Below are 25,261 nucleotides of genomic sequence, written 5' to 3' on the forward strand. Positions count from 1 at the left end.
CTCGGATGCCTGGCTTAGCGCCGGAAGAATTTCCTGAGGCCTAACCCTCGGATGCCTGGCTTAGCGCCGGAAGAGTTTCCTGAGGCCTAACCCTCGGATGCCTGGCTTAGCGCCGGAAGAATTTTCTGAGGCCTAACCCTCGGATGCCTGGCTTAGCGCCGGAAGAATTTCCTGAGGCCTAACCCTCGGATGCCTGGCTTAGCGCCGGAAGAATTTTCCGAGGCCTAACCCTCGGATGCCTGGCTTAGCGCCGGAAGAATTTCCTGAGGCCCAACCCTCGGATGCCTGGCTTAGCGCCGGAAGAGTTTCCTGAGGCCTAACCCTCGGATGCCTGGCCTAGCGCCGGAAGAATTTCGGGAGCCAGGAGTCAGCAAGACGCTACCGAGAGTTAAAAGAAAAAGAAGGACGAAGGCGAGATGAAGAAACATTCAACTTGCATTAATTTTCATTGTTTCAGGGCCGAGGCCCATACAATTTGGCAAAACGCCGGTATACAAAAAAAAAGAAGACAACGAAAGGTACAAGAGGTCAGCTTGGAGGAACTCCCGGGTCGGGAACGTCGGGCTCGTCCGCAGGAGGTAGGGAAGCAGCAGGAGAACCAACAGGCAATGGCGCCGGAGAGGAGTCGAGAAGGGAGATCTCGCTCAGGTCAACTTCGGGGTACTTAGCCGACACCCTTGCCAGGCCCTCCTCGAAGCCTAAGACAAAGGCTTCGGCCCTCGCGTCCGATGCGTCACGGACAAACTCGTCGGACTGACGATAGGTCTGTACTGCCTCCGACATATCATGAGCAAACTCGGCGGACTGGCGATAAGCCTCTACCGCCTGACGCCCGATTTCCGCACTCCTCTCGGCCAGCGCCGCCTCTGCCCGCTCCATAATCTGGGCTTTCGCCTCCAAGACCTTCGCCACAATCCGGCCTTCCGCCTCGGTGGAGACCCTCAGCAGCTCAGCCCGAGCCTCCTTGTGCTTCGCTTCGGCAGCAATGCGAGCAGCCTCAGCCTCCGTCAGGCGCGAATGAAGCTCCTGATCGCTCGCACGGGACTTCTCCAAGGCCGACTCCAATTCGCCCAGCTTAGCTTCAAGAGACCGGGTTCGGTTGCGGGCGTTGTCGGCTGACCGTTGGGCCTTCTTCCACCTCTCCCGGTAGTCGGCAGCCTTCCGGGACTGCTTCTCGGCCCGCTCATCCGCCTTCTTGACCTCGCCCTCGAGACCCGAGGCAACCTTGAGCTGCTCCTGAGCCTCCAACAGTTGCTTCTCGAGGGCAGCAAAGCCGAGTGCCCGCTCTTCGGCCTCCCGGAGCCTCGCCTCGAAGTCCCCGGTCGTCCTGCCTGCCACAGCCTGGCCTCCCTTTTCCACTGCTTTCAGCCGGTCCTCGGCCTTCGCCAGAAGCCCCGCCTGTTCCTTGTAGCACTCCTCCAGACGGATCATGTACTGGGCGAGCTAAGAAATAGGAAAAATAAGGGAGTCAGGCGGAGAACAACAGAGCCAATAAATGGTGAAAAGCGGCCAGAAGAACACTCACCGACATGAGACAGACACAGCTGGCAGCCCCAACGTCAGAGACCTCCAACTCCCGGACCCGCCGACGGTCCTTCTCCAGCAGCACTGTTTCGATGAGATTTCGGGCGCCATCGGTAGTGAAGGCAGACCCCGATTTCTCCCCAGAGCCGGACAGTGGTTCTGCAGCCTTACCCCTATCCATCGCCTGGGGAAGAGTCCGGCCGATCGCGCTCGGGGCGGGGGTCACCCCAGGAATTGATAGGGTCCCGCTCGGTCGGGGCCTCGGCGCGTCCCTCCTCGAGTCATCAGGAGCCGACCGAGTCGAAGGCCGGGTCGGGGACCGATCACGTCCGACCCGTCCGTCTCGGGCAGGCTCGGATGATACCTCCGGAGTAGCGGCAATCTTACCACCGGAGGGCTGATACAGCGTCAGCTGCCGGTCCGTGCCCACGACGTCTCCCTGATCGGTGGGCCCGGACTCGTCGGTCGGCGTCGGAGACACCTCCTTACGGGACTTCTTCGCCGGTGGGGCCCCGCTCGGAAGAGCTCGTTTCCTCCTCTGGGCTGCTTCCAGCAGGGACGCCCTACCAACAGCCTTTGTCTTCACCGACCGCATGACGTCGTCGATCTCTGCAAAAAGGACGGGATAGTCGGAGACGGAGAAACCAAAGGAAAGAACGGGACGAAAGAAGGAAAAAAGTCAAGAAAGAATCGGTGGCGGACTCACGGTCGGTGGGGACCGAGCTCAGACCGACATTCACCAAAGTATCCTCGGAAATAAGGCGGGCCACCGGGGGGAGCTGGCCCTCGGCAACCAACCCCTTCAAGGCGGCCAAGCCATCGGACTCCTCCCTTGACAGTCTCGATAGGCCGATCGGAGACTTCATCGGGGTCTCCCAGGTCGCCCTGATTTCCCAAGAGGGATCTGCATCAACAAAAAAGAAGCGCTCCTTCCATTTGTGAATGGAGGTAGGAGCCTCCTTGACAAGGCCGCATCCTCGCCGCGCTGCGAAGCACCACCACCCTTTGTCCTGGGGGTGGCCGCTCAGGCTGTAGAACTCCCAAAAAACATTCAGGGTGGCGGGGATCTCGTGCATACGGCAGAGAACCTGGAAGACCGTCAGGGCCCGCCACGAGTTCGGCACCAGTTGCGTCGGTGCCACTCTTAAACCCCGTAGCACCTGCATGACCAAGTCCGAAGGGGGAAAGCGGAACCCGGCCTGGAGAATGCCCTCATTGATGGCGATCTTCCCTGGAGGAGGATGGGACATCCTCTCCTCAGGCCCCGGGAGCGTGGCGTTGCAGGCCTCGGGAAGGTGGTACCGAGCCACGAGTCTGTCTAAGTCTGTGGTGACCAGCTCCGACTTAATTTGGTCTGCTCTCACTTCGCCCATTCCTAATGGCCAATAAACCTACGGTCAGGACGGGGACAGGAAGGGGGGAAAGACCGGAGCGACTGGAGTACACTAGTATAAGAGGGGAAAGTATGGAGAGCCCTAAGTAGAAGAATGGGGAAAACTCACCGGAAAAGAGGTAAGAACGGCTCCGAGAGCGCCAAAGGAGAAACAAGTGAACAGTCCGACGGCAGCAACAGCTGCGCAAAGGGGAAACTTGAAAATATCTGTAAAGAAGAAGACGGACGGAGAAAGGCCCCCGATTAAATAGGCGGAAAGGCAAGTGACGCCTCGATGACGCCAGAGGACGCCTGGCTGCCGAAGGGTCGCTCGCGCCCCAAAGGCGAATCGACACCATTAAGGAAGGATGTCCGCCGAAATCCTCAGACTGCCAGGTCAGCAATAACCGCCATACGCCATAAAAAGGGCGGGGAGCTCGAAGCGCGCGCGCCTCTCCGAGGAACGGCGGCAATCCCGAAACATCACTCCCTTCACCTGTTCCCCTTCTGGTTCCAGGCTCGGAAGTGGGGGGCTACTGTTACGGGGGAAATAAGCCGCCATGCCCCACGTGACCGGCACGCGCGCCCAGGAAGACTACGGCTGCCCTTTGATCCAGCAATCCGACCCCGAGTCGGACATCCTCGGCTCCGCAGCCTGACCCCGAGTCGGCTGCCCTTTGATCCAGCGCTCCGACCCCGAGTCGGACGTCCTCGGCTCCGCAGCCCGACCCCGAGTCGGCTGCCCTTTGATCCAGCAATCCGACCCCGAGTCGGATATCCTCGGCTCCGCAGCCCGACCCCGAGTCGGCTGCCCTTTGATCCAGCGCTCCGACCCCGAGTCGGACGTCCTCGGCTTCGCAGCCCGACCCCGAGTCGGCTGCCCTTTGATCCAGCAATCCGACCCCGAGTCGGATATCCTCGGCTCCGCAGCCCGACCCCGAGTCGGCTGCCCCTTGATCCAGCGCTCCGACCCCGAGTCGGAGATCTCGTGATAACGACAGGCTATTCCCCAGAGGCACGCCGCGGCCTCCTGCTCCACTACTCCCTGCAACGGCTGTATCCGATGCTGCTCCACGATCTCCTGCATCAGCCGTACAAAGCGGAGCCCCACTATGCCCTGACGTGGCCGTACCCGGTGCTGCTCCACGACGCCCTATAACGACCATGTCAGTGGCCACACCATCGTGCCCCACGATAACGAACCCCCCTGAGAGACCCCCCAGCCAGGTATATATGCGGCTGGGGGGAGAAAGGGGGGGTGAGCAATATCTCCCAGAGCACTCTCTTACTTGCGATTATCACCTCTCCTCCTCCTCCAATCTCCTCTGACTTGACCGTCGGAGGGCCATCACCACCCTGGTGGTGGTGCAAGGCTTGTTTGCAGGTTTCTTGGCGGAAGGTGGAGCGCAACCAACACCAACCAAGACAACTCAGACGGAACCCCGTTCACACCGCAGTGCCAATCGTTCTCGGTTTGGACCACCAGCAACAGTATCAATTTACAAAAGAAGTCATTTCACAATTCAGATCAAATTTAACTACTCATAAAGGAGTATAATCAAGGCTACCACTCATAAGTCTTTGAAATAGAGGAAATGAAATCAATTTACAAAAGAAGTCATTTCACAATTCGGAATCAATTTGATTACTCATCAACCCCTCGTAATTCCTCTCAATGTTCCCTCAAATGCATGTACAGAATAATCAAGCATGGAGAATCAAGATTATAGAGGAATCTACTACAATATCAATCAATATGCTCAAGTGGAATCAATTCACACTTGGCGACATTCATGAAAATGAATTAAGGATGCTCATGGTGCAAAGTACATGACTCCCACTCACCTGTCAATCCGGCACAGCCCTGATACGCCTCCAAAAATCTACAGCAGGCAGTGGGGAACTTCTTCCTCTTGTTCCCTAGCTTCTTGCCCAACTGTGACATGCATTTACAATACATTTAGTCTTGTATCAAGGGCCATAATCTACGTGCCAATTATAATATAGGGAACTTTAATTGATTCAACTCCCCCGTTCCCTAAATCTTTTCTTTTCTTTCTCTTTTTCCTTTTCTATTAATTAACTCATCATTTATGTGTATTAGGGACTCCCTTGCATGAGTACAAGGTTTCTCTTAGCCTAATCTAGGCTTAATACCCTATTTTGGCATAAAATTTCTTATTTTCCCACTCGGATGAACAGTAACCCGGACCGACAGCCGGTTACTTCATCCTAGGTTTGATCCACTTTCCAAACTCCAGATTTGATGAAATTTTTACCTAACATTCTACACTCATAGGGGATTCCAAAGAGGTAACATGCATCATCATCGGAGGCCGTTTGGCCCCCTAAATAATTCGCCGAAGTTGGGACTTCGACACAGTTTTTCCGTAGTGCCGGAAAAATTTGTCGAAATCCGATTCTTTCTCTTTTAACCACCTCTACAACCCTTATCTGACCCCTCTAGACTACATCCACCCTTTGTATAGCCTAATGTCACCAAAAGACTAGATAGGGACGGATATTTACCTTTTTCTTTTTAAAAATCGAGGTCCTTGCGTAGAGGGGAAGGAGATCTATGTTTTTCCCTTCAGCTGGAAGTGCACCCGGGATTCCTTTCCCTTTCTTTTTCTTCCTCTTCTTCCTCTTCCTTTCTTCCTTTCCTTTCCTCTTCTTCTTTTTCTTCCTCTCTGTCGCCTGAGACTCCCTCTCTCTCGGTTTCATTCCCGTGAGCCACCAACCACCCCATTTAAATCACATCAAAGCACTATTCATCCTTTTTTTAATATTATTAATTTCTCATTTTGCCCTTACCACTTCGATATATCTGCAATTATGCCATTATCTTTTGATTCCTTCCCATTTTGCCCCTAACACTTCAACGCATCTACTATTATGCCATTAACTTTTGATTCCTTCCAATTTTACCCCTTATATCAATTTTAAAGGACTATTCTATCCCTTTTTTTATATAAAAAAAATAAATAAAAAAAAAAATTTTGGGGTTATTACATTGGATCTGATTTCTATACTTTTATGGTTGAAGATGATCCTAAAACTTATAAAGATGCTATGAACTCATTAGATTCTATGTTTTGGAAGGAAGCTATTAATAGTGAAATGAATTCACTTATGACTAATAAAACATGGTTTTTAACTGACTTACCACCTGGTAGTAAGGCTATAGGTTGTAAATGGATATTTAAGAAGAAATTAAGACCTGATGGTTCTATTGAAAAATATAAAGCAAGATTAGTTGCTAAGGACTTTTCTCAGAAAGAGGGTATTGACTACTTTGATACATATTCTCCTGTAACTAGGATAACCACAATTCGTACTTTAATTGCACTGGCTTCAATCCATAATTTGATAATTCATCAAATGGATGTCAAGACTGCCTTCCTTCATGGTGATTTAGAGGAAGAGATCTATATGGATCAGCCAGAGGGATATGTGGCTCAAGGACAGGAAAGAAAAGTTTGTAGGTTAGTCAAATCCCTCTATGGTTTAAAACAAGCTCCTAAGCAATGGCATAGGAAATTTGATAAAATAATTGTTTCTTATGGCTTTAAAGCAAATGAATCAGATAAGTGCTTATATTCAAAGTTAGAAAATGATTCATGTATGATCTTGTGTTTATATGTTGATGATATTTTAATTTTTTGTACTGATATGAATATGGTGACTGATATCAAAACTTTCTTATCTAATAATTTTGATATGAAAGATTTAGGTCAGGCAGAGGTAATTCTTGGTAACAGGATTACCAGAATACCTGATGGTATAATCTTTGATCAATCACAATATATTGAGAAAATATTGAAGAAATTTGATAAGTACAACTGTAAACCAGTGAGTACACCTTATGAGCATGGTTTGAACTTGAAGTGCAATAAAGGTGATCCAGTGGCCCAAGAGAAATATGTTCAAATTATTGGGACACTGATGTATGTTGCAAATACAAGTAGACCTGACATTTCTTATGCTATAGAAAAGCTCAGTAGGTTTAATAGTTGCCCTAGTCTTAGTCACTGGGAAGCACTGGATAGAGTACTTAGATACTTGAGAGGTACCATGTATTATGGTTTACATTACTCAAGATTTCCCGCTGTACTTGAAGGATACAGTGATGCTAGTTGGATCACTGATTCAGTGAACCGAAAAGGAACTAGTGGATACATATTCATGTTGGGTGGTGCAGCTGTTGCTTGGAGATCATCCAAACAAACTGTGATCACAAGATCCACTATGGAGGCTGAGATTGTAGCCTTAGATTCTGCAAGTCAAGAAGCAGAATGGTTTAAGAATCTTATGTCTGAAATACCTATTATGGAAAAGCCTATACCTGCTATCTCTCTGTTATGTGATAATGAAGCTGCAATTAATACTTGTAGAAATACTGAGTATAACAAGAGAAACAGAAGACACATTAGTGTGAGACATAAGACTATTAGATACCTAATTAAAAATGGTATCATAACTTTGGAATTTGTTGGATCTAAAGATAACCTAGCAGATCCTTTAACTAAAGGACTGGCTAGAAGCAAAGTCATAGAAACATCAAAGAGGATGGGACTGAAACCCATAAGGAATCATTGACAATGGCAACCCAACCTTTTCTGACTGGAGATCCCAAGACGAAAGGTTCAACGGGAAAAACAAGTTGTTTAATGATTAGTTAGCACTATAATAAAATGACTTTATGTCATTTAGTCTCTCCCTGTGATGTGAGTGCTAAATACAGCAGAGGTATACGGAAGAGTTTAAAACTCTGAATGAGTCCGAGTCTATGGCAAGGTGCTGTGCTGCGAGCACCCTTGGAGGACTCACCTATGTGAGTGTGACTGTGTGGCCGCAGTCTATGGGGATAAGGGTTTAACCCCTAGAGCACTCATGAAACTGAGATATTGGTGCATAAGGCCAGAAAAAGCACCACCTATAATGAACCCAGTATTTGCATTTGTCATGGGTGAAGTATATAGAAATCTGAACCAAAGGATTTGGTTCAAAGCTTTTTAGCTACCACTATACCTTTCAGATGAAAATATACTTTCACTAGGTAAAGGTTCAAAGCCGCAAGCTACCTTTATTGAAGTCGTGACATAAACAAGCCCGGTTTGACTATTTTTTATTTTATAAAGTTTTGAAAACATTTTAATCAGGCGGGGGAATGTTAGATTTTTATTAAATAATGATTAAAAGTTTTCATACTTAAAATATATATATTATACATATATGTTAATAAGGGAGTTTGGCTTGGTGGTTGGTGTGTTGTTTGGGTGGGGATGAGATAACAGGTTCGATTCCCATTCCCTCCTTTTTATTTCCATTACGTAAAGCTTGGTTTTCTTGTGCTCGTTGGGATGTTCCCTCCTTGTCCGAGCCGAGGTTCTCTGCAGCCGAGCTGGGCATGTGCTTGTCCGAGCCGAGGTTCTCTGCAGCCGAGCTGTGCCTGTGCTTGTCCGAGCGAAGGTTCTTTGCGCATGTGCTTGTGCTCGCTGGGCCCTGCCCCTGCTCGTCCGAGGTTCTGTGTGCCTGTGCTCGTCCGACCCACCTCAACTGAAGCGCGAAGAGCCGAGGCCGAGGTCGGACCACAGGTGTGATGAGCCCAGAGGAGCCGAGGTCGGACAACGGGTACGATGAGCCAAGAGGTGCGTGGGCCGTGCCTCGCACCCATAGCACGAGGAGCCACGTCGCTTCCTCGTTAGCACCTCTTCGCAACCGACCTCGCATCCGCTGGCCATACTCCCAGTGTTTTTTCAAACTTTCTTACCGGTTTTGACCGTTGGATCGGTTTTGGGTCGCGTCTGTCCCGAAGAAGTCTATAAATAGACCTCTTCGGATTAGACAGGAGACATATATAATTTGAAAGCAGAAAACTACTATTCTCCCTGTTTGCTATTTTTCTTTCAATCAATGGGCTTGCTGCATACTGATTCTGGGTTCGAAAGCTTCTTTGATCCGTGCAAATCATTGAGGCAGAAGGAACAGTGCGAGAGGCTGTTGTATCTCAGGAGTAGAACGCCATCCAAGCCTAGTGCACTGTAAGGCGGCGAAATCTACTTCAAGGAAAGTGACCAACATACCACGCCTCAGCATCTCGGGTTCCATTTTTCCACTTTCTCTATTTATTTTCTGTAAGCTTATTTCTGCCTATTATTTGTTGAAGTAGAGTATTATAGATTTAAAATTTTCTGGGACAGTATATTTCCAACACCTTCTACTAGATTAATGACAGCCTAGTACATGCCTCCACCGGTTTGTTCTTTCGAGGCCACCTTCTCTTGGGTGAGGTTGGTGAGAGGCTGTGGTTCGCTCCCAAGTACGAACACTGCCATCATAATTCGTGACGCTTCATGCCATAATCCGTAATCCATTGACGTCATCCGAGCGATGCATATGGCGCTTCTAGAAGAAACTTAAATAAAACTCGTGATGGGACCTGAGGAGGAAATACGTCCGTTGAGCTTGTACTGGACCCCACCTCTAAGATAGGTGTCCAATTTGGAACCTGGCATGCTCGTAATCTTGGCCCAGACCCAACCCCACGCGTGAGACAGATCCGTGGTACGTACGTGAGCCATAACTTATCAGATACCGACCCATTTTAAGCTTAAAATTTCGGCAGGTTGCGTTTTGAAGGCCCGGGTTGGCCGATGGCATCGCATTCGATCTCCTTGACGTCATGCATGACATGAGACACCGATCAAAGGGTTCTCTTTTTAATCCAGGGTGGGATGTCATTTTCCTGGGGTCATTTAATTTCTGTGGCTGAAAGGCGTGGCTCTTCTCACAATGGATATGGCATGTCCCGTGTTCATCTCAAACACTACCATCTGTTTACTTTATTTTTTCTATCATAGGTGGGATAATTTGGTCCTCAAATTAAGAGGATTGATTATTAATCTGTGAAAAATTTTACATCATTATTTTACAAAGAGGAAGCATATACTATCAGGTGGAGTACTCCTTTTCATCACGGACAAGGCATTTTTTTGGTGAGCATCATGAAGAGGGCTAATAGCATATGCATCGAGATGAACCATTCTTTTTAAGCTATTAGGGGAATGCAAACAAGCGTGGAAACTAGAAGGAACTTTTTAAATGTTTCCACAAGTAATGCTTCCATCCTTTCTACGGAATGATTAATCAGACTCCCCACCACTATCACAAAGATTCAAAATTAAGCTATCACTCGAAGCACATTCCTAGTTTTGATGGAGTTGCCTCCAATTATTATTACAGCCTAATACCGTTAAAGTTGCCCAATATTTAAGAATATAGATGCACAACCTTAGTAGGCTACAGGGTCTGCTAATTGGTAAGTAGTACGCCTAGCTAATGCATTTTTTCTCTCATGTCATTCTATCCAAGTGGAGAGGTTTTCCAATAGCGCTCACGATGTAGCTCAACCCAGTAACCGTCCAAAACTCCAGAGGAATACCATAGAACCTGACCCAGACTTCGACGCTGTGAACTAACTCCTTGCCTTCTTGCCTTCCTAACTTTAGCGCTAGCTGCACCATCTGAACTAGCAGCACCAACTGCTTTTCGTCAAGTTCCAAGCTACGACGCAATTCTGGTATGCTCTTTCTGAAACTGACAGTGTTTAATTCTATGGAATTTTCTATACTTGACAGAACAAGACAAATTTCAGTGATTTCAACTATATGGAATGATCTTTCGAATTAGTCACAGAAAAGAGAAGATAGGAGTCGTGAACAAGAAAGGCAAAGACCGTTAATGCCTACTCCCGGCTATCATGGATTTGGGTTCAGAACCTCCATTTCAAGTGAAAGAGTGCAGCAAATATCAAAGCAAGAAGTGCGTCAAGATTCTTGATTAGCTATCCAAAGCTCTCACAAAAAAACCCTTTTATCTTTCGATTCAGTGGCTGAAGGATGAGTTCTTCTCATCCAGCAAATCCAATTGTGCTAGCCTGTATGCGTTCAGTCCACACACATACCAGTATATGGAAACCAAGCTTAAAGGAGCCCAAGTATTGGAACAGCAGGCTATAGATTTATCTCAAATAAAAGTTCAGACTAAATTATATTATTTTGCTTAATATAGAATAGATATTCCTAAACCTTAACTTTTATATAAAAATTTATGAAAAATAGAGACAAAGTTGTCTCTCAGGTTTTATTACTTATCCGCTCTAGTCCTGCAAATCAAGTTTTTGGATAGCCAACAAACTAGTATTTTTGTAAATTGAACTTGTGCTTTGCTGCAGCATCACTCTTTAAATAAACACATCTGATAAAATTTCAGGATTTGTCATCAATTTCTCTATTTTGAATAAGTGTAAAATTTAGCAAACATTATCGATAGAAAAAAAAGAACAAAAGAAAGCATTACAGAAAGTAGGAAACAAGCTTCCATTTTATACTAATAATGATTCAATCTTTTCTAAATACCATTACAACCATTAAGGACATAATCAATATTTTTATTGATTTTCCATCATGACAAGTGAATTGTACCGATGGATTATTAAAGATCCAAATTGATCCTCACACTTTTATCTTCAAAGCAATGACAAAAACATGATGCTTGGTCTTCTCCTCCAAGAGGTGCCTTGCAACATTCTTTGCATATCTTGAGAATAAATTATCAAGTATCTGCTCTCCAAAGCTACGTGCAATCACGGGTTCTATCACTGCTCTTATAGACTTTGCCACATTTTCTCCGCTTATAATATTGTCGTATATGCGATCATCACTAGAGTCATCAAATGGATCCCAGTTCGACTTGAATATTTCTACTCGATCGAGATCAAATAATCCTACACTTTGTATCACTGCCCTCACCTCCTCCATAGAAGGTGCGTAAAAAGGTAAATTGAAGGCATCCACCTTTTCCTTTTGCAAGATACCCTGTATTCAATATTCAACACATTTCAAAGAATCGGTTGTCAATATATGCAGCAAATTAAATAGCATTTTAACAATAAAAACATAAAAGATGTTGTGGATCTCTTTTTAGCCCCCGATGAGAATGTCCCCTTAACCAACCTTCATTTAATTGAGATAAGGAATACAAACAAACTTGAAATATTGGATTAGAAATCATATTTCTATATCAATTCTCTTATCTTTCTATCCCTCTCAACTCTCTTTCCATTAGCCTTCTTGTTAACTGCTTTCTTTCAAGAGAGATGTCACAAAGATAAGAATGAAATTTGGCACCTAAAACATGGTTATAGTACCATAAGTTTACGAAAGAGAAGAACATACCTCTAGGACCATAGCATTGAGTGCCTCAGCCAGTAGTCCCCAAAGCTGGCTTAGTTCTCCACTTGGTGCATATTTGCTAGTCCTTCCCAAAAATGACAGGACCATTCGTCCTCCGAAACCGAGTTCTTGAAAACGGGACTGTAAAAATGTCGTGAAGTCCCTCTGGTATTGCTCTTGATATGATTCCACCACAGCAGGTGAACTTGTCTCGGATATGTAGATGTTTTCTTTGTTTAATGGAATACCAATATTACTCTCAACTCCTGGAGGAACCTAGAGTTTCAAAATTGAAATCAGCATCCTAAAACATTAAACGACATATGGTTGCAAAAAAGGAAGTGTCTCTGTATGGTATCATTCGAAATCAAGTGATACCGTTTGGTTTCGAGCAACACGTACCAATTTGGCTTATATGTCAAATCAAACATTATTATTGTACGCTACCATACTGGTAGGGTATAGCACGCTTAATATGGGATGACACAGAAGTCCGTCCAATCATTTGATACATCTCATGCATTAGAAGCCAAGAGGCAACACTTCTTATGATAGGTATTTACCATTTACCACTTTCTCGGATTGAATATGGAACTTCTTTTATGAAGATTTTGATGTCAATGAGCTGAGTTAGGAATTATTAGTATGGCTAGGGTATCAATAGAGGCCGATAGCCTACTAACCTCGTCTAAAACCAACTCAAAATATTGGGTTTCGGTATGAAAAGCAAACCAATGGGTTTGGATTCTGATTTTAGACCCAGAATTTTTTGGCTCGGGTTTTAATTTAGATAGGTCTATATATACCTGAAAACATGAAATTGTCTGGATTATATTCGTATATGTATACACACACACACACACATAAATATATAAATATATAAATACACACACACACACACACACACTTACATACATAAATATATAGAAATATACATTCATATATATAGATCTATGCATCTATAAGTTGTTTAATTGTAAAAGAAAAAATCAAGGCGAGAGAAGCAAGATCATAACCAATTGTGTTCCACCAAATTGTTATCCATGTCATTTGTTGTTGTCCTTTTTTAGTATTTTTTTAATTATTTAATACATATGTCTTTTAGTCGATGGATGCTTAGGTCACAAAAGTGTTGAAAAAGTTCCTCTTTTAGCTATAATTTTAATGTTTTTATATATTCATGCTTCACAACTCATAAGGTAGCATTTTGGGATTTAAAAAATGAAAACATAGTAAAATCGCTTGTTGCACATCAAATTTCTACCCAAAATCAAATTTAATACTTGACCTTTTTTAGATCCAATATATTAATTAGGTTTGAGTTTATATCTAGTAAATCCAACCTAAACTCAACCCATTGACACCCTCAGTTTATGCAATTTGTTTCTGGAATAAAATCTCTTTTTTTTTTTAATTTAAAAGATATATTTTCTCTTAGTTTTAGCTGTTTACATATTTTTTATTATTATTATTTGTTTAGAAGGAAGGAGGGAAATGTTAAGTGTGACCGTGCCCCCCACGTTAATTTATTCATAAATATAATGTACAAGTGGTGCGAGCTTGCGTTACAAAAGTCCAGTGGTGCATTTAAGGATCTTAGACCCAAAAAAACCCTATGAAGAAAACATCAAAGAGGAGATTAGGAGGTTTGGCTAGATGCTTGTTTGTATAAGATAAAAGATATAAGTATGAGAACTCGTATGGATACACATTTAGTCCCATATCGACTCCACACACGGTAAATTTTGGTAATATATAGAACTAAGAAATCTAAATTATTTTTTGGGCTAGCTATTTAGGTAAGATCCTCAATCGTTACAAATAGTTTCAGATCAGACTTGATTATGACCTATGTCGATAAAAGAAAACCACAATAATAGAATCATAAGGGATTGATTACAGGTTGATCATGATAGCTATGATTGCATATATCCGGATTCCTGCCTGACGAAAAGTGTTAGTTGCGACATATTTAGTCCTACATTGACATGCCTAGGATAGAGCTTAAGTACTTATTTATCAAGAAACTCAAATAATATCTTTAGTATAAATGAAATACTGGTGGGTGCCACATTATATGCCGAAATGAATGTTATCATTTCTCAACGAGGGCGCATAGTTCAGCGGGTTCCATCTGATATAATACACTGGCTGGTTCTGGTTGTATCCTTTGTGTGAAAAAATAATTCACCTTTTGTTGGGGAAAAAATGGACCACCCCACAAATGCAATTATAGCACCCAAATCCGTCAGCAAGATCGAGCTCATCATGCAGGCCGAGCTCATCATGCAGGCCGAGCTCAGAAAGCCGAGCCGAGCTCATGCAAGCCGAGCTCAGAAGGCTGCCGAGCTCATCATGCAGGCCGAGCTCAGAAAGCCGAGCCGAGCTCATGCAAGCCGAGCTCAGAAGGCTGCCGAGCTCATCCATGCTGCCGAGCACAGAAGGCCGAGCTCCGAAGACCGAGACCAGAAGGCTGCCGAGCTCAGCTAGGGCTGGAAGTGGGCCGGGCCGGGTCGGGCCAAACCCCTACCCAAGCCCGGCCCTAATTTTTTTTCCGGGCTTCGGGCCGGGCCGGGGCCCGAAAAATTTTAAGGAACAAGGCCCGAGCCCGGCCTGAGCCCGGCCCGAGCCCATTTGGGCCGGCCCAGTTGGGCCCTAACCTGGGCCGGCCCGTTTGAGTAACATAGGGAAGCCAGGACCTCAAACAACGCATGAGACTATCAACCTAGAAGATAAGGCTCTTTACCAAACCCCAACAAATTGAATGGACCTATTGCCAGTTGCTGTGTCTTAAATTCTTGTCCACCAACCTGCAATAAATTCGGAAACCTGACACACTAGGTGGCTAAAAGTAATTGCATCTTGTGCTTAACAGCTATGAATAATCTCACTTCGCACATGAATTTGAAGCATCAGAGCACAGGGATGATGCCACCAACAGAATCTTGGTACTCTTGATACAGTTCTGTAAATTTGAAATATACAATACAACAAAGGTGTCCCCTTCATTCCAAAAGCTAAATACACTTGATTCGTATTATCAATCCAGAAACTGCAAAACTTATCAGGGAATGGGGTGAAATAAAAAAAAACATATTTCGATTACCCAACGAGATGAATCTGCGAGAACTATATACAAGTCAAGCTTCGGAGTTTCTGGTTTTTTGCGCACTCCTCCTGCAATGTATTAGAATAAAAAAAACTTAAGATGTGAACCATCTGCCAGCAGGGACATGGAATGCTGACAGGGAAGCAACCAGCAAACGAAAGAACTTGTGCTAGAGTATTCACTCCTGGTAACATCCCAAGTAAAAAATGAAGACAATCTGCAAACATTTTTTAGAGTGGTTTTAAACGAAATGCAAACGCGTTCGGGCTGAGTATGGGCCGCGTTCGGGCTGAGTATGGGCGCGGGCTTGGGTCGGGCCCGGGCCGGGCCAATGAGATACCCGAGCCCGGCCCGAAATAGAAATGGGCTTAATTATTCAGCCCGAGCCCGGCCCGAAATGCATTGGCCCTAGCCCATAGCCCGGCCCGCGGGCAGCCCGACCCGATGGGCTTCGGGCCGGCCCGAGCCCACTTCCAGCCCTAAGCTCAGCAGGCCGAGACTAGAAAGCTGAGCACAGAAGGCCGAGCTGACCTCAGAAGGCCGACCTCGTCGTCTATATGCTGCGGCCATGCCCTGCAGCAGCCTTACCGCACCATGTTTTACTTGCCGGCCACGCCACGACATATTAATCAGGAACCATACTCTGCTACGACTGTCAACGCCTCATCATTCCCAAGAATGTACTGCACTGTGCGCCTCAAGCAAGCTCTGGCTGCACGCCATCTCCTCCCATGATGGGAACGGGCCATCCACGGCAACTCATTACTTCCACGCCCACGTCCAATCGTGACGGTAACCCATTAATTCGCCCAGTCACATCACAGGTAACCCTGCCACTCTCCCTATAAAAGGGGAGCTTCTCCCTCTAAAAAGGGGGCAGGAGGCTTCTTCCTCCCAAGGGAGGCTTCGGACTTGGAAATACAGTCCCTCTCTCTTCCCCAAAATTAAGCCCTCCTCTGACTTAGGCATCGGAGGGCCGGCGCCGGAAAAGCCCGGCCACCGGCTTCTTGCAGGCCCCCCACGGAGGACGCCGCCCGCCGACGGATCGCCGCCCGCCAGTGTTCGCCGAAGCTCCTCCTCCTCCTCGGTTCGTGGCCGCCCCCGGGTCCAATTTCCAGCTACAGTTAATTTTGACGTCCGAGGCAGGATTGTACGAACAAGACCCTGCCGGGCCCTCGACGACGGCGGCCGAGACGGATGACGTCCCGGAGGCGACACCGGCGGCCGAGACGGACGACATCCCGGAGGCGGCACCCGAGGCCCCTGCCCCTGACCCTGAGCCTGTGCCGGCTGAGGTCATTACTGTGCCAGACGACCCCCCGGATGTCGCCCCCGCAGCTTGAGACTTGTATTTTTTCTTTTTCATTGTATCCGAGGTCGGCTATTGAATGGCCGACTTCCAATTTTGTAATTGGCCCTCCGGCCCTTTGTCAATGAAAAAATACTTTCGTCATTCTGTGCTCGTCTTTCCCTTTCTCGTCGTGAATAAGGCCAGAGCCTTAGCTAATCGCCTTTAACTTTGTATCTTGGTTTTCGGGCTGCTTAACGAAGTTGCCCTTTTTCCCAAGTTATATCTTGGCCTTCTCGGATTTTAGTCATTCCGACCAAAGAGAGCTCCGAGCTTAGGTTTCCAGAAAATTTTCTAAGTCCTATAACTCGGATCTTAGAATCGCGAAAGTCGTCACGTTCGGCCTTTAGGAAAATCCAAGGCATTGAGGTCGGGCCTTAGCCCTTCGAGTAGGACCGGGCTAGGTCTGTTCGTGCCGCTATTCGGGGGAGTCTAGTCGGGTTTCCGAACTTGACTTCCGGGTCCTTTGTAGGGAGCGCGGGCTAATAGTCGAATTATCGCCGAAGGTTTTCATAGTTATTGCTCTCGGACTCTGCCGAGATTTCAGTGAGTAAGGCTGGAATCTCTGAAGATCGCCTTAGTATCTGTGTTCGGCTGGTGCACTTGCGGCCGAGACCGCTTTCTCAGCTAGACATCGGAGTCTATGTATGGGGGCCGAGTTGGGCCCTAACTTACGGAGACTTTGTTCAAGTTGGGCCCAGCAGAGTCTGGTCAACCATGATAAGTCTCTAATCTCGGCCATACCTCCGACACCAATGCAATGATTCGCCTGGTAGCGTACTGGTTCGGGTCGTACGACGCCCTCACCGCCGACATCAGCACAATGATTCGCCTGACCGTGCGCCGACCTGAGCCACATGCCCGTACTATGGCCTCGCCCTGTTACATCACAGGTAAACCGACCCCCACCTATAAAAGGGAGCCTTAGCTTCTCAGGAGGGGGTTGGGAAAATTTCGTGCCTTACAAGCACTGTTCATCTCCTCCTTACACTATCTGCCCCCTCCCTGACTTGAGCGTCGGAGGGCCGGCGCCGGAAAACCCGGCCACCGGTTTGTCTGCAGGCACCCAGACGGAGGACGCCGCCCGCTGACGGATCGCTGCCCCGCTGTGAGGACCTCCTGCTCCCTCTCTCCAGCCACCCCAGACGGAGGACGCCGCCCGCCGACTGGTCGCCGCCCCGCCGTGGTGACCCGCAGCTCCCTCTCCCTCGACCGAAGATTGCCCCCGGGTCCAATTTCCAGCAACAGTTGGCGCTAGAGGAAGGGCCCGAGTTGCGGCCATGAAACTAAGGAGCAGAGGAGTCTTTAACGCCTCTCAGCATCATGCTCCAAGCCCCGGGCGCTCAGTCCAGAATCCACCACCAAGACCTCCGGCAGATCAAACTCCACAAGTCCAACCCGAGCACTTCGACGCGCTAGTGCAGCAAGTCCAAGCGCTAGCCATTGCAGCCCAAAGCCTGCAACAAGTGGAGGCTCCTCCTGTGCCGCCCCCACGGGTTCATGTTAAGCAGAGGAAGAAACTTTCTCCCGAGCCATCTCGAATCAAGCATGGCTCCCGCTACAACGACGTACGTGGGGGCAACTAGTGAGAAGTAGTAGCCCAAGTCTCACATCAACGAGTTGGAGGGAAAGAGAAATAAAAGCTGAGGTCTGGAGAAGGAGAGTTATGTACTCCCTCCTCATGGGTGTAAGGCCTTACGACGGCGCTCGTGACGTTGCTCTCCTTCAGAGCGTCGCCATCACCGAAGCCCCGGCCGTGCACAGAGGGCTGCCGAGCTCATCCAGGCCAAGCTCATGCAGGCCGAGCCGAGCTCAGAAGGCCGAGCTCGTCATCCACATGCTGCAGCCACGACCTGCAGCAGTCTCATCCAGGCCGAGCTCATGCAGGCCGAGCCGAGCTCAGAAGGCCGAGCTCGTCATCCACATGCTGCAGCCACGACCTGTAGCAGTCTCATCCAGGCCAAGCTCATGCAGGCCGAGCCGAGCTCAGAAGGCCGAGCTCGTCATCCACATGCTGCAGCCACGACCTGCAGCAGTCTCATCCAGGCCGAGCTCATGCAGGCCGAGCCGAGCTCAGAAGGCCGAGCTCGTCATCCACATGCTGCAGCCACGACCTGCAGCAGTCTCATCCAGGCCGAGCTCATGCGGGCCGAGCTCAGAAGGCCGAGACCAGAAGGCTGCTGAGCTCATAAGCGCGAGCTCAGAAGCCCGAGCGCAGAACACCTCCCAGAAAATCGAGCCCAAAGAAGGCCGGTGCTGAGCCAAGTCCTGAGGGACTTTGGAGCTCAGGAACCATCAAGATATCTCCAAAAGGTACAGGACGCCACTTTGGCTTCAAATAATTTCAATATTTTATCTATTTTCAGGTCGGAGAATCCAAAAAACGATCTACGGGTATCTCTATCTCCAACGTCGCCCCGCTCCGAATAAGGGCGCACGATCGCCAACGAATGAAGTCCATCTACCGTATGTCTCCAAGATCGGATTCCCGACCAAGCTCGGATCCCCCAGTTAAAGGATTAACGTCATGCTACATCGACTAATCGAGCTCGGCTCGATCTCCATCGACTAATCGAGCTCGGTTCGATCTCCATCGACTATCGAGCTCGGCTCGATCTCCATCGACTAATCGAGCTCGGCTCGATCTCCATCGACTAATCGAGCTCGGCTCGATCTCCATCGACTATCGAGCTCGGCTCGATCTCCATCGACTAATCGAGCTCGGCTCGATCTCCATCGACTAATCGAGCTCGGCTCGATCTCCATCGACTATCGAGCTCGGCTCGATTTCGGCTTGATCGTCAACAGACAAGGCCAAAGAAGGCCGCTGAGTCAACCTGGAGCACTTAACTCCAACTGCATGAGAAGTGCACCCTACTTGGCACGCACATCTCCATATATATTTGGCTATGTTACAGGATGATCGACGACTAGACTACTTCCTTCGCCCGAGCCAAAAAGCTGCTCGAACTCGGAAGTCGGAGGGTAGTGTTGGGGAAAAAATGGACCACCCTACAAATGCAATTATAGCACCCAAATCCGTCAGCAAGATCGAGCTCATCATGCAGGCCGAGCTCAGAAAGCCGAGCCAAGCTCATGCAAGCCGAGCTCAGAAGGCTGCCGAGCTCATCATGCAGGCCGAGCTCATCATGCAGGCCGAGCTCAGAAAGCCGAGCTGAGCTCATGCAAGCCGAGCTCAGAAGGCTGCCGAGCTCATCATGCAGGCCGAGCTCAGAAAGCCGAGCCGAGCTCATGCAAGCCGAGCTCAGAAGGCTGCCGAGCTCATCCATGCTGCCGAGCACAGAAGGCCGAGCTCCGAAGACCGAGACTAGAAGGCTGCCGAGCTTAGAAGGCCGAGCTCAGCAGGCCGAGACTAGAAAGCTGAGCACAGAAGGCCGAGCTGACCTCAGAAGGCCGACCTCGTCGTCTATATGCTGCGGCCATGCCCTGCAGCAGCCTTACCGCACCATGTTTTACTTGCCGGCCACGCCACGACATATTAATCAGGAACCATACTCTGCTACGACTGTCAACGCCTCATCATTTCCAAGAATGTACTGCACTGTGCGCCTCAAGCAAGCTCTGGCTGCACGCCATCTCCTCCCATGATGGGAACGGGCCATCCACGGCAACTCATTACTTCCACGCCCACGTCCAATCGTGACGGTAACCCATTAATTCGCCCAGTCACATCACAGGTAACCCTGCCACTCTCCCTATAAAAGGGGAGCTTCTCCCTCTAAAAAGGGGGCAGGAGGCTTCTTCCTCCCAAGAGAGGCTTCGGACTTGGAAATACAGTCCCTCTCTCTTCTCCAAAATTAAGCCCTCCTCTGACTTGGGCATCGAAGGGCCGGCGCCGGAAAAGCCGGCCACCGGTTTGTCTGCAGGCACCCAGACGAGGCGCTGGAACCACCCTTTCCACCCCTCACGGCTTCTTCCCGAGGTCGAGGGAGTCTGGTTCTCTACGGTCGACCCTCGGGGCATCCCGACCTTAGTCGAGGGAAAGTATTGTTCGCTTCGGGGATCGGGAATCGTCGACCGCTCCCGGGGGTCCACTTTGTGGCGCCCCGGGTGGAACCACCCTTTCCACCCCTCACGGCTTCTTCCCGAGGTCGAGGGAGTCTGGTTCTCTACGGTCGACCCTCGGGGCATCCCGACCTTAGTCGAGGGAAAGTATTGTCCGCTTCGGGGATCGGGGATCGTCGACCGCTCCCGGGGGTCCACTTCCTCGGACGGACCGTTGAAAGGTCATACTGGGGGCAGTACCGGCGCATCTGCAGCCGGAAGTTCTCGAAGCCCCGGAGGAACCCGTCCACCGTCTCCTCCTCGAGCATGTCGCGGAACTCCTGCGACCCTTTGAAGAGCTCCACGGCGTGATCAGCCCGCTCAAGTGCCCTCCTCTCTCGGGCCTCAAGCTGCTCGATTCGGAGGCGGAAAACCCCGTCCTCATACTTGAGGGCCGCGACCTCGGCTTGGACCTCCCCCAAGCGCGCCTCTGTGCCGCGCAAGGCCGACCTGGTTAGGGCGTGGGCGGCCTTCTCCTCCCCGAGCCCTTCCGCCATAGCGAGGCGCTCGGCCTCGGTGGCCGCCCACCGAGCCTCGGCCTCGGCCAACGCTGCCTCGAGCTCGGCGACTCTTTTCTTGGCCGGTTCCAACTCCCGGCAGACCCGCCGGATCTCTTCCTGACAACCCTGGGCGATAAACACCAGGGCGTCGAGCTCGTGAATATGCTGTAAAGAAAAAGACAAAATAATCGTGAGTTGAAAACATATGGACTCGCTGACGACCTTAAGGAAATCGAGAAAAAGAGCTTACCCGGGCGGTGTAGCAGTAAGCACTGTCAACGACCACCTCCAGCGGAATGTTCCGGAACTCGGCCCGGTCCGCTGGAAGCATCGCACGCCGAAGCACGGAGCGTGCAACCTCGGCGTTATGAATGGCCGAGCTCCCCTCGGGAATAGGGGAGTCCGGCTCGACTGACTCCTCCCGGGAAGCTCGGGAAGGGCCCGGCATGCCCGAGCCCGAGGTCCCGGAGCCGCTCGCTTCGGGGCCTCGAGTCGGCTCAGGTCCCGGGCGCTGCTGCCGGATCGTGGACGGCTCCCCCCGCTGGGCAATGGGGGCAGGGCAAGGAGGGGCTGATGGGCCCACGTCGCTGACGACCCGTGCCCGCCTCGGGTCGGCTGTTGAGGCCCCCGCCTCGGGGCCACTCGTCCCGGCCGACGTCGAGGCGCCGTCTGATCTCGCCCTCTTCCGAGGCTGAGGCATAGCTCCGCCGGCCTCGGCCTCTCGCCTCCTCAGGCGGGAAAAAAGCGATGTGTTGCTGGTCGGCATGAAGGGAATGTCTGAACGAAAATTTTACTAATTGTCAGACCAGTAGCAGTGAAAACAAAGGACAAGGAAAGAAAGTAATATAACTGCCCTTACCCTCGGGGCGCGCCGAGCTCAGACCTACGCTCGCCAGGGCGCCCTCCCGCAGGAGCTCGGTCAGGTCGTTGCCCCTCCCGAGGGCTCGCAGAGAGTCTAGGGTCCTCAGCTCCCTCCCCGACGGCTCGAAGAGCTTGTTGAGGGCCTTCAACCGAGGGTGTCCCCACCTCGGGTCGAACCCCCAAGGCGCCTCGGACGCCAGAAAGAAAAACTTCCCCTTCCACTCATGAATCGAGGAAGGGGCGCCTTGGAAGAGTGACATACCGCCCCGAAAGGCAAAGTATAGCCACCCTGCGTCCGCCGGGTTCTTCTTCAACAGAAAACACCGGCGGAAAAGACCCACTGAGATCGGGATCCCGTGCCCGAGGCACAGGGACAAGAACCCGATTATCGTCCTCCACGAGTTCGGAGCCAACTGTGCCGGAACGAGCTGGTACTCGGCCAGCAGGTTGTTCACGAACTCGTGAACGGAAAACCGCAGACCAGCCCAGAGCGTCTCGCGGTAGACCGCGATCCGACCTGGGGGCGGCTGCGTCACCCTGTCCTCCGGCCCCGCGGTTTCAAGGCGAAACCCAGGCTGGAAGAAGAAGCGGGAGCGGATCAACTCCAGCTCCTCCTCTGACAGACTCGACCCTACCTCCTCGGGACCCAAACCCATTTTTACAGAAAAATAAAGGGGAACTGAAGATAAGGGAGGAGGAAAAGAGAAGAGGAGCCCTAGCAATCACAGGGTAGGGACCTACTGGACATCGCCGGAAATCGCTCCGGGCACCGACGGCGAGGTTCGGTGGAGGAAGGAAGCAAGGAAGGAAGACAACAAAAATAAGAAGCAGCCAAGTAAAACCCTTAGAGCAAACTCGAGGGGTTTATATAGACCCCCTCGGCGGTCCAGATCGGCAGGGTCGGTTCCCATCCCCCGATCGGATTGCGCCACATGTTGACCTCGGAGACCGAGGCACCGTATTCACTCCAGATCAATAAATCGGGTACGAAATCGAAGCCCTGTCCCATCGGATCTCGGGGCCTCATTATGGGTCCGCAGAATCGAATCGCCTTGAACAACGAACGGACGGCACCTCCGCTCCCCTCATTTAATAAGGCCCTGGGGCACGTGGAGCCCCGACGTAGCCTTCACCTCGCCGGATCCATGATCCAGTAATAACGAGATCGGAAGCGCCCGATCCTAGGTCATGCCGCGTGTCCGTTTTGAACCCCGTAACGGCACGCTCATTGATGAGCGGAGAATTTCGATTACGGGATCGAGGCGTCGCCTCGTCGAGCCCAAGGACCCTCATCATGAGTCCGCCGCACGAAGCGATCTTGGCGATCCAAGAGACGCCACCCCCGTTACACCTGCTCCGAGAAACGTAAAGACACGAGCTCCACCATAAGTTCGCTGAATAAAGCAACCTCGAAACGCCCAAGGGCGCGGGTCTCGCCATAAACACTCCGAGAAACACGAGGGCGCAGACGAGATTCGCCCCCCAACTTTAATGATAGACTTTACTTCCCACATCCGAGCCCGCAAGCCGCTCGAACTCGGAAGTCGGGGGGTAGTGTTGGGGGAATAAGATTTTCCCCCCCAAGTGACACAAATGCCCCCAAGAAGCCGCACAATCGCCGACCCTGAACAGCCGAAGTCGGCGTCCGACCTCGGAACGCCCGACCTCAAGACATCCGACCTCGAAACCTCCGACCTAGGAAAATCCTGACGCTCAAGGTCTACCCTTGTCAGCCACCTACTACGGCCGTACTCCTCCGAGGTCCAACTGAGGACCATACCCTGCCACTGCTTCAGCATTTATTGCGCATGGCCGCTGTAACCCTCCGGTTCACTCTACAATTAATGTGGATCTCCGGCTTACTCCACCATTAATGCGGATCTCCGGCTTACTCCACCATTAATGCGGATCTCCTGCTTACTCCACAATTAATGCGCATGGCTCCTGACATCTACGGATCCTCGGCTCTCCACGGCAAGTTAGCCCAGTAGAGTATGGTCAACCATGATAAGTCTCTGATCTCGGCCATACCTCCGACACCAATGCAATGATTCGCCTGGTAGCGTACTGGTTCGGGTCGTACGACGCCCTCACCGCCGACATCAGCACAATGATTCGCCTGACCGTGCGCCGACCTGAGCCACATGCCGAGCCGTACTATGGCCTCGCCCTGTTACATCACAGGTAAACCGACCCCCACCTATAAAAGGGAGCCTTAGCTTCTCAGGAGGGGGTTGGGGAAATTCCGCGCCTTACAAGCACTGTTCATCTCCTCCTTACACTATCTGCCCCCTCCCTGACTTGAGCGTCGGAGGGCCGGCGCCGGAAAACCCGGCCACCGGTTTGTCTGCAGGCACCCAGACGGAGGACGCCGCCCGCTGACGGATCGCTGCCCCGCTGTGAGGACCTCCTGCTTCCTCTCTCCAGCCACCCCAGACGGAGGACGCCGCCCGCCGACTGGTCGCCGCCCCGCCGTGGTGACCCGCAGCTCCCTCTCCCTCGACCGAAGATTGCTCCCGGGTCCAATTTCCAGCAACACCTTTTTTTTCACAATATGCACCATTGAATCACACAACAGCTGCTACAGGATCCATGCAAGCAGATGAAAAAGAGATTAGAGTGCTTTGAGATCTATACGGTGCATAATCCAATAGTTGACGCCATTGAAAAAATATAAAACATTTTTCGTATGAAAGAGGCAATGCGAGCCGTAGGTTGCCTTGTGACACTGGGATCTGCTGAATCAGAAATCATGTGATTCATGAATAACCAATTGATTAAAAAATGGGTGTACAAGGAGTCTTATATGACTTACCGGAAAAGAAAAGCATTATTTGCACATTTATCAAAAAAAGAAAAAAAATAGAGAGTATCATATGCAAGTATAGAAAAAGAAGGAAAGATGCAAACCCGAGAGAGCCACATGAGACAGAAGGAAGAGTGGAAGAAATGAACGCTTCGAGAGGGGAACAGCCTCCCATAGAAAGAGCCAGGCACTCCCACAACATAGAACGGCGGAATCCGCTCTTGCTTCTCTTCCTTTAATTTCACCTCGTATCCTTCCAAAGACTGAAAAATACTGTTGAAGTCATTCCCCGGGAGATCGTTCAAGAAGAACAGGATCTCCGGCGGGGGCCGTCCCAGCCGTCGGCTCTGATCGTCCACGATATCGATGGCCTCGAAAACCACATGAAATGTGTTAGGACCAGAAGAGCAACCCAAGTCAGCCACCACCATGCTCTCAGG

At 49.9% G+C, this 25,261-nt stretch overlaps 1 protein-coding gene across 1 annotated transcript in view; it reads right to left on the minus strand.

The window, feature by feature from the left end:
• Positions 1 to 11,210: 11,210 nt before the first annotated feature.
• The window catches only part of LOC120109320 (anthranilate O-methyltransferase 2-like), a 14,380-nt gene continuing 329 nt past the window's right edge, over positions 11,211 to 25,261 (minus strand). Inside the window, exons 2-4 of the mRNA XM_039123069.3 lie at positions 24,926 to 25,261; positions 12,136 to 12,408; positions 11,211 to 11,775 (exon numbers count right to left, since the gene is read on the minus strand). The exon at positions 24,926 to 25,261 is cut by the window's right edge and continues 69 nt beyond it. Coding sequence (XP_038978997.3) covers positions 11,413 to 11,775; positions 12,136 to 12,408; positions 24,926 to 25,261 — 972 coding nt within the window. The 3' untranslated portion in view covers positions 11,211 to 11,412. The remainder of the gene's footprint in view (positions 11,776 to 12,135; positions 12,409 to 24,925) is intronic.

The sequence above is a fragment of the Phoenix dactylifera genome, chromosome 11 (assembly GCF_051530095.1).
Source record: "Phoenix dactylifera cultivar Ajwa chromosome 11, Ajwa_hap1_PhDact_Kaust_v1.1, whole genome shotgun sequence".
Lineage (NCBI taxonomy): Eukaryota > Viridiplantae > Streptophyta > Magnoliopsida > Arecales > Arecaceae > Phoenix > Phoenix dactylifera.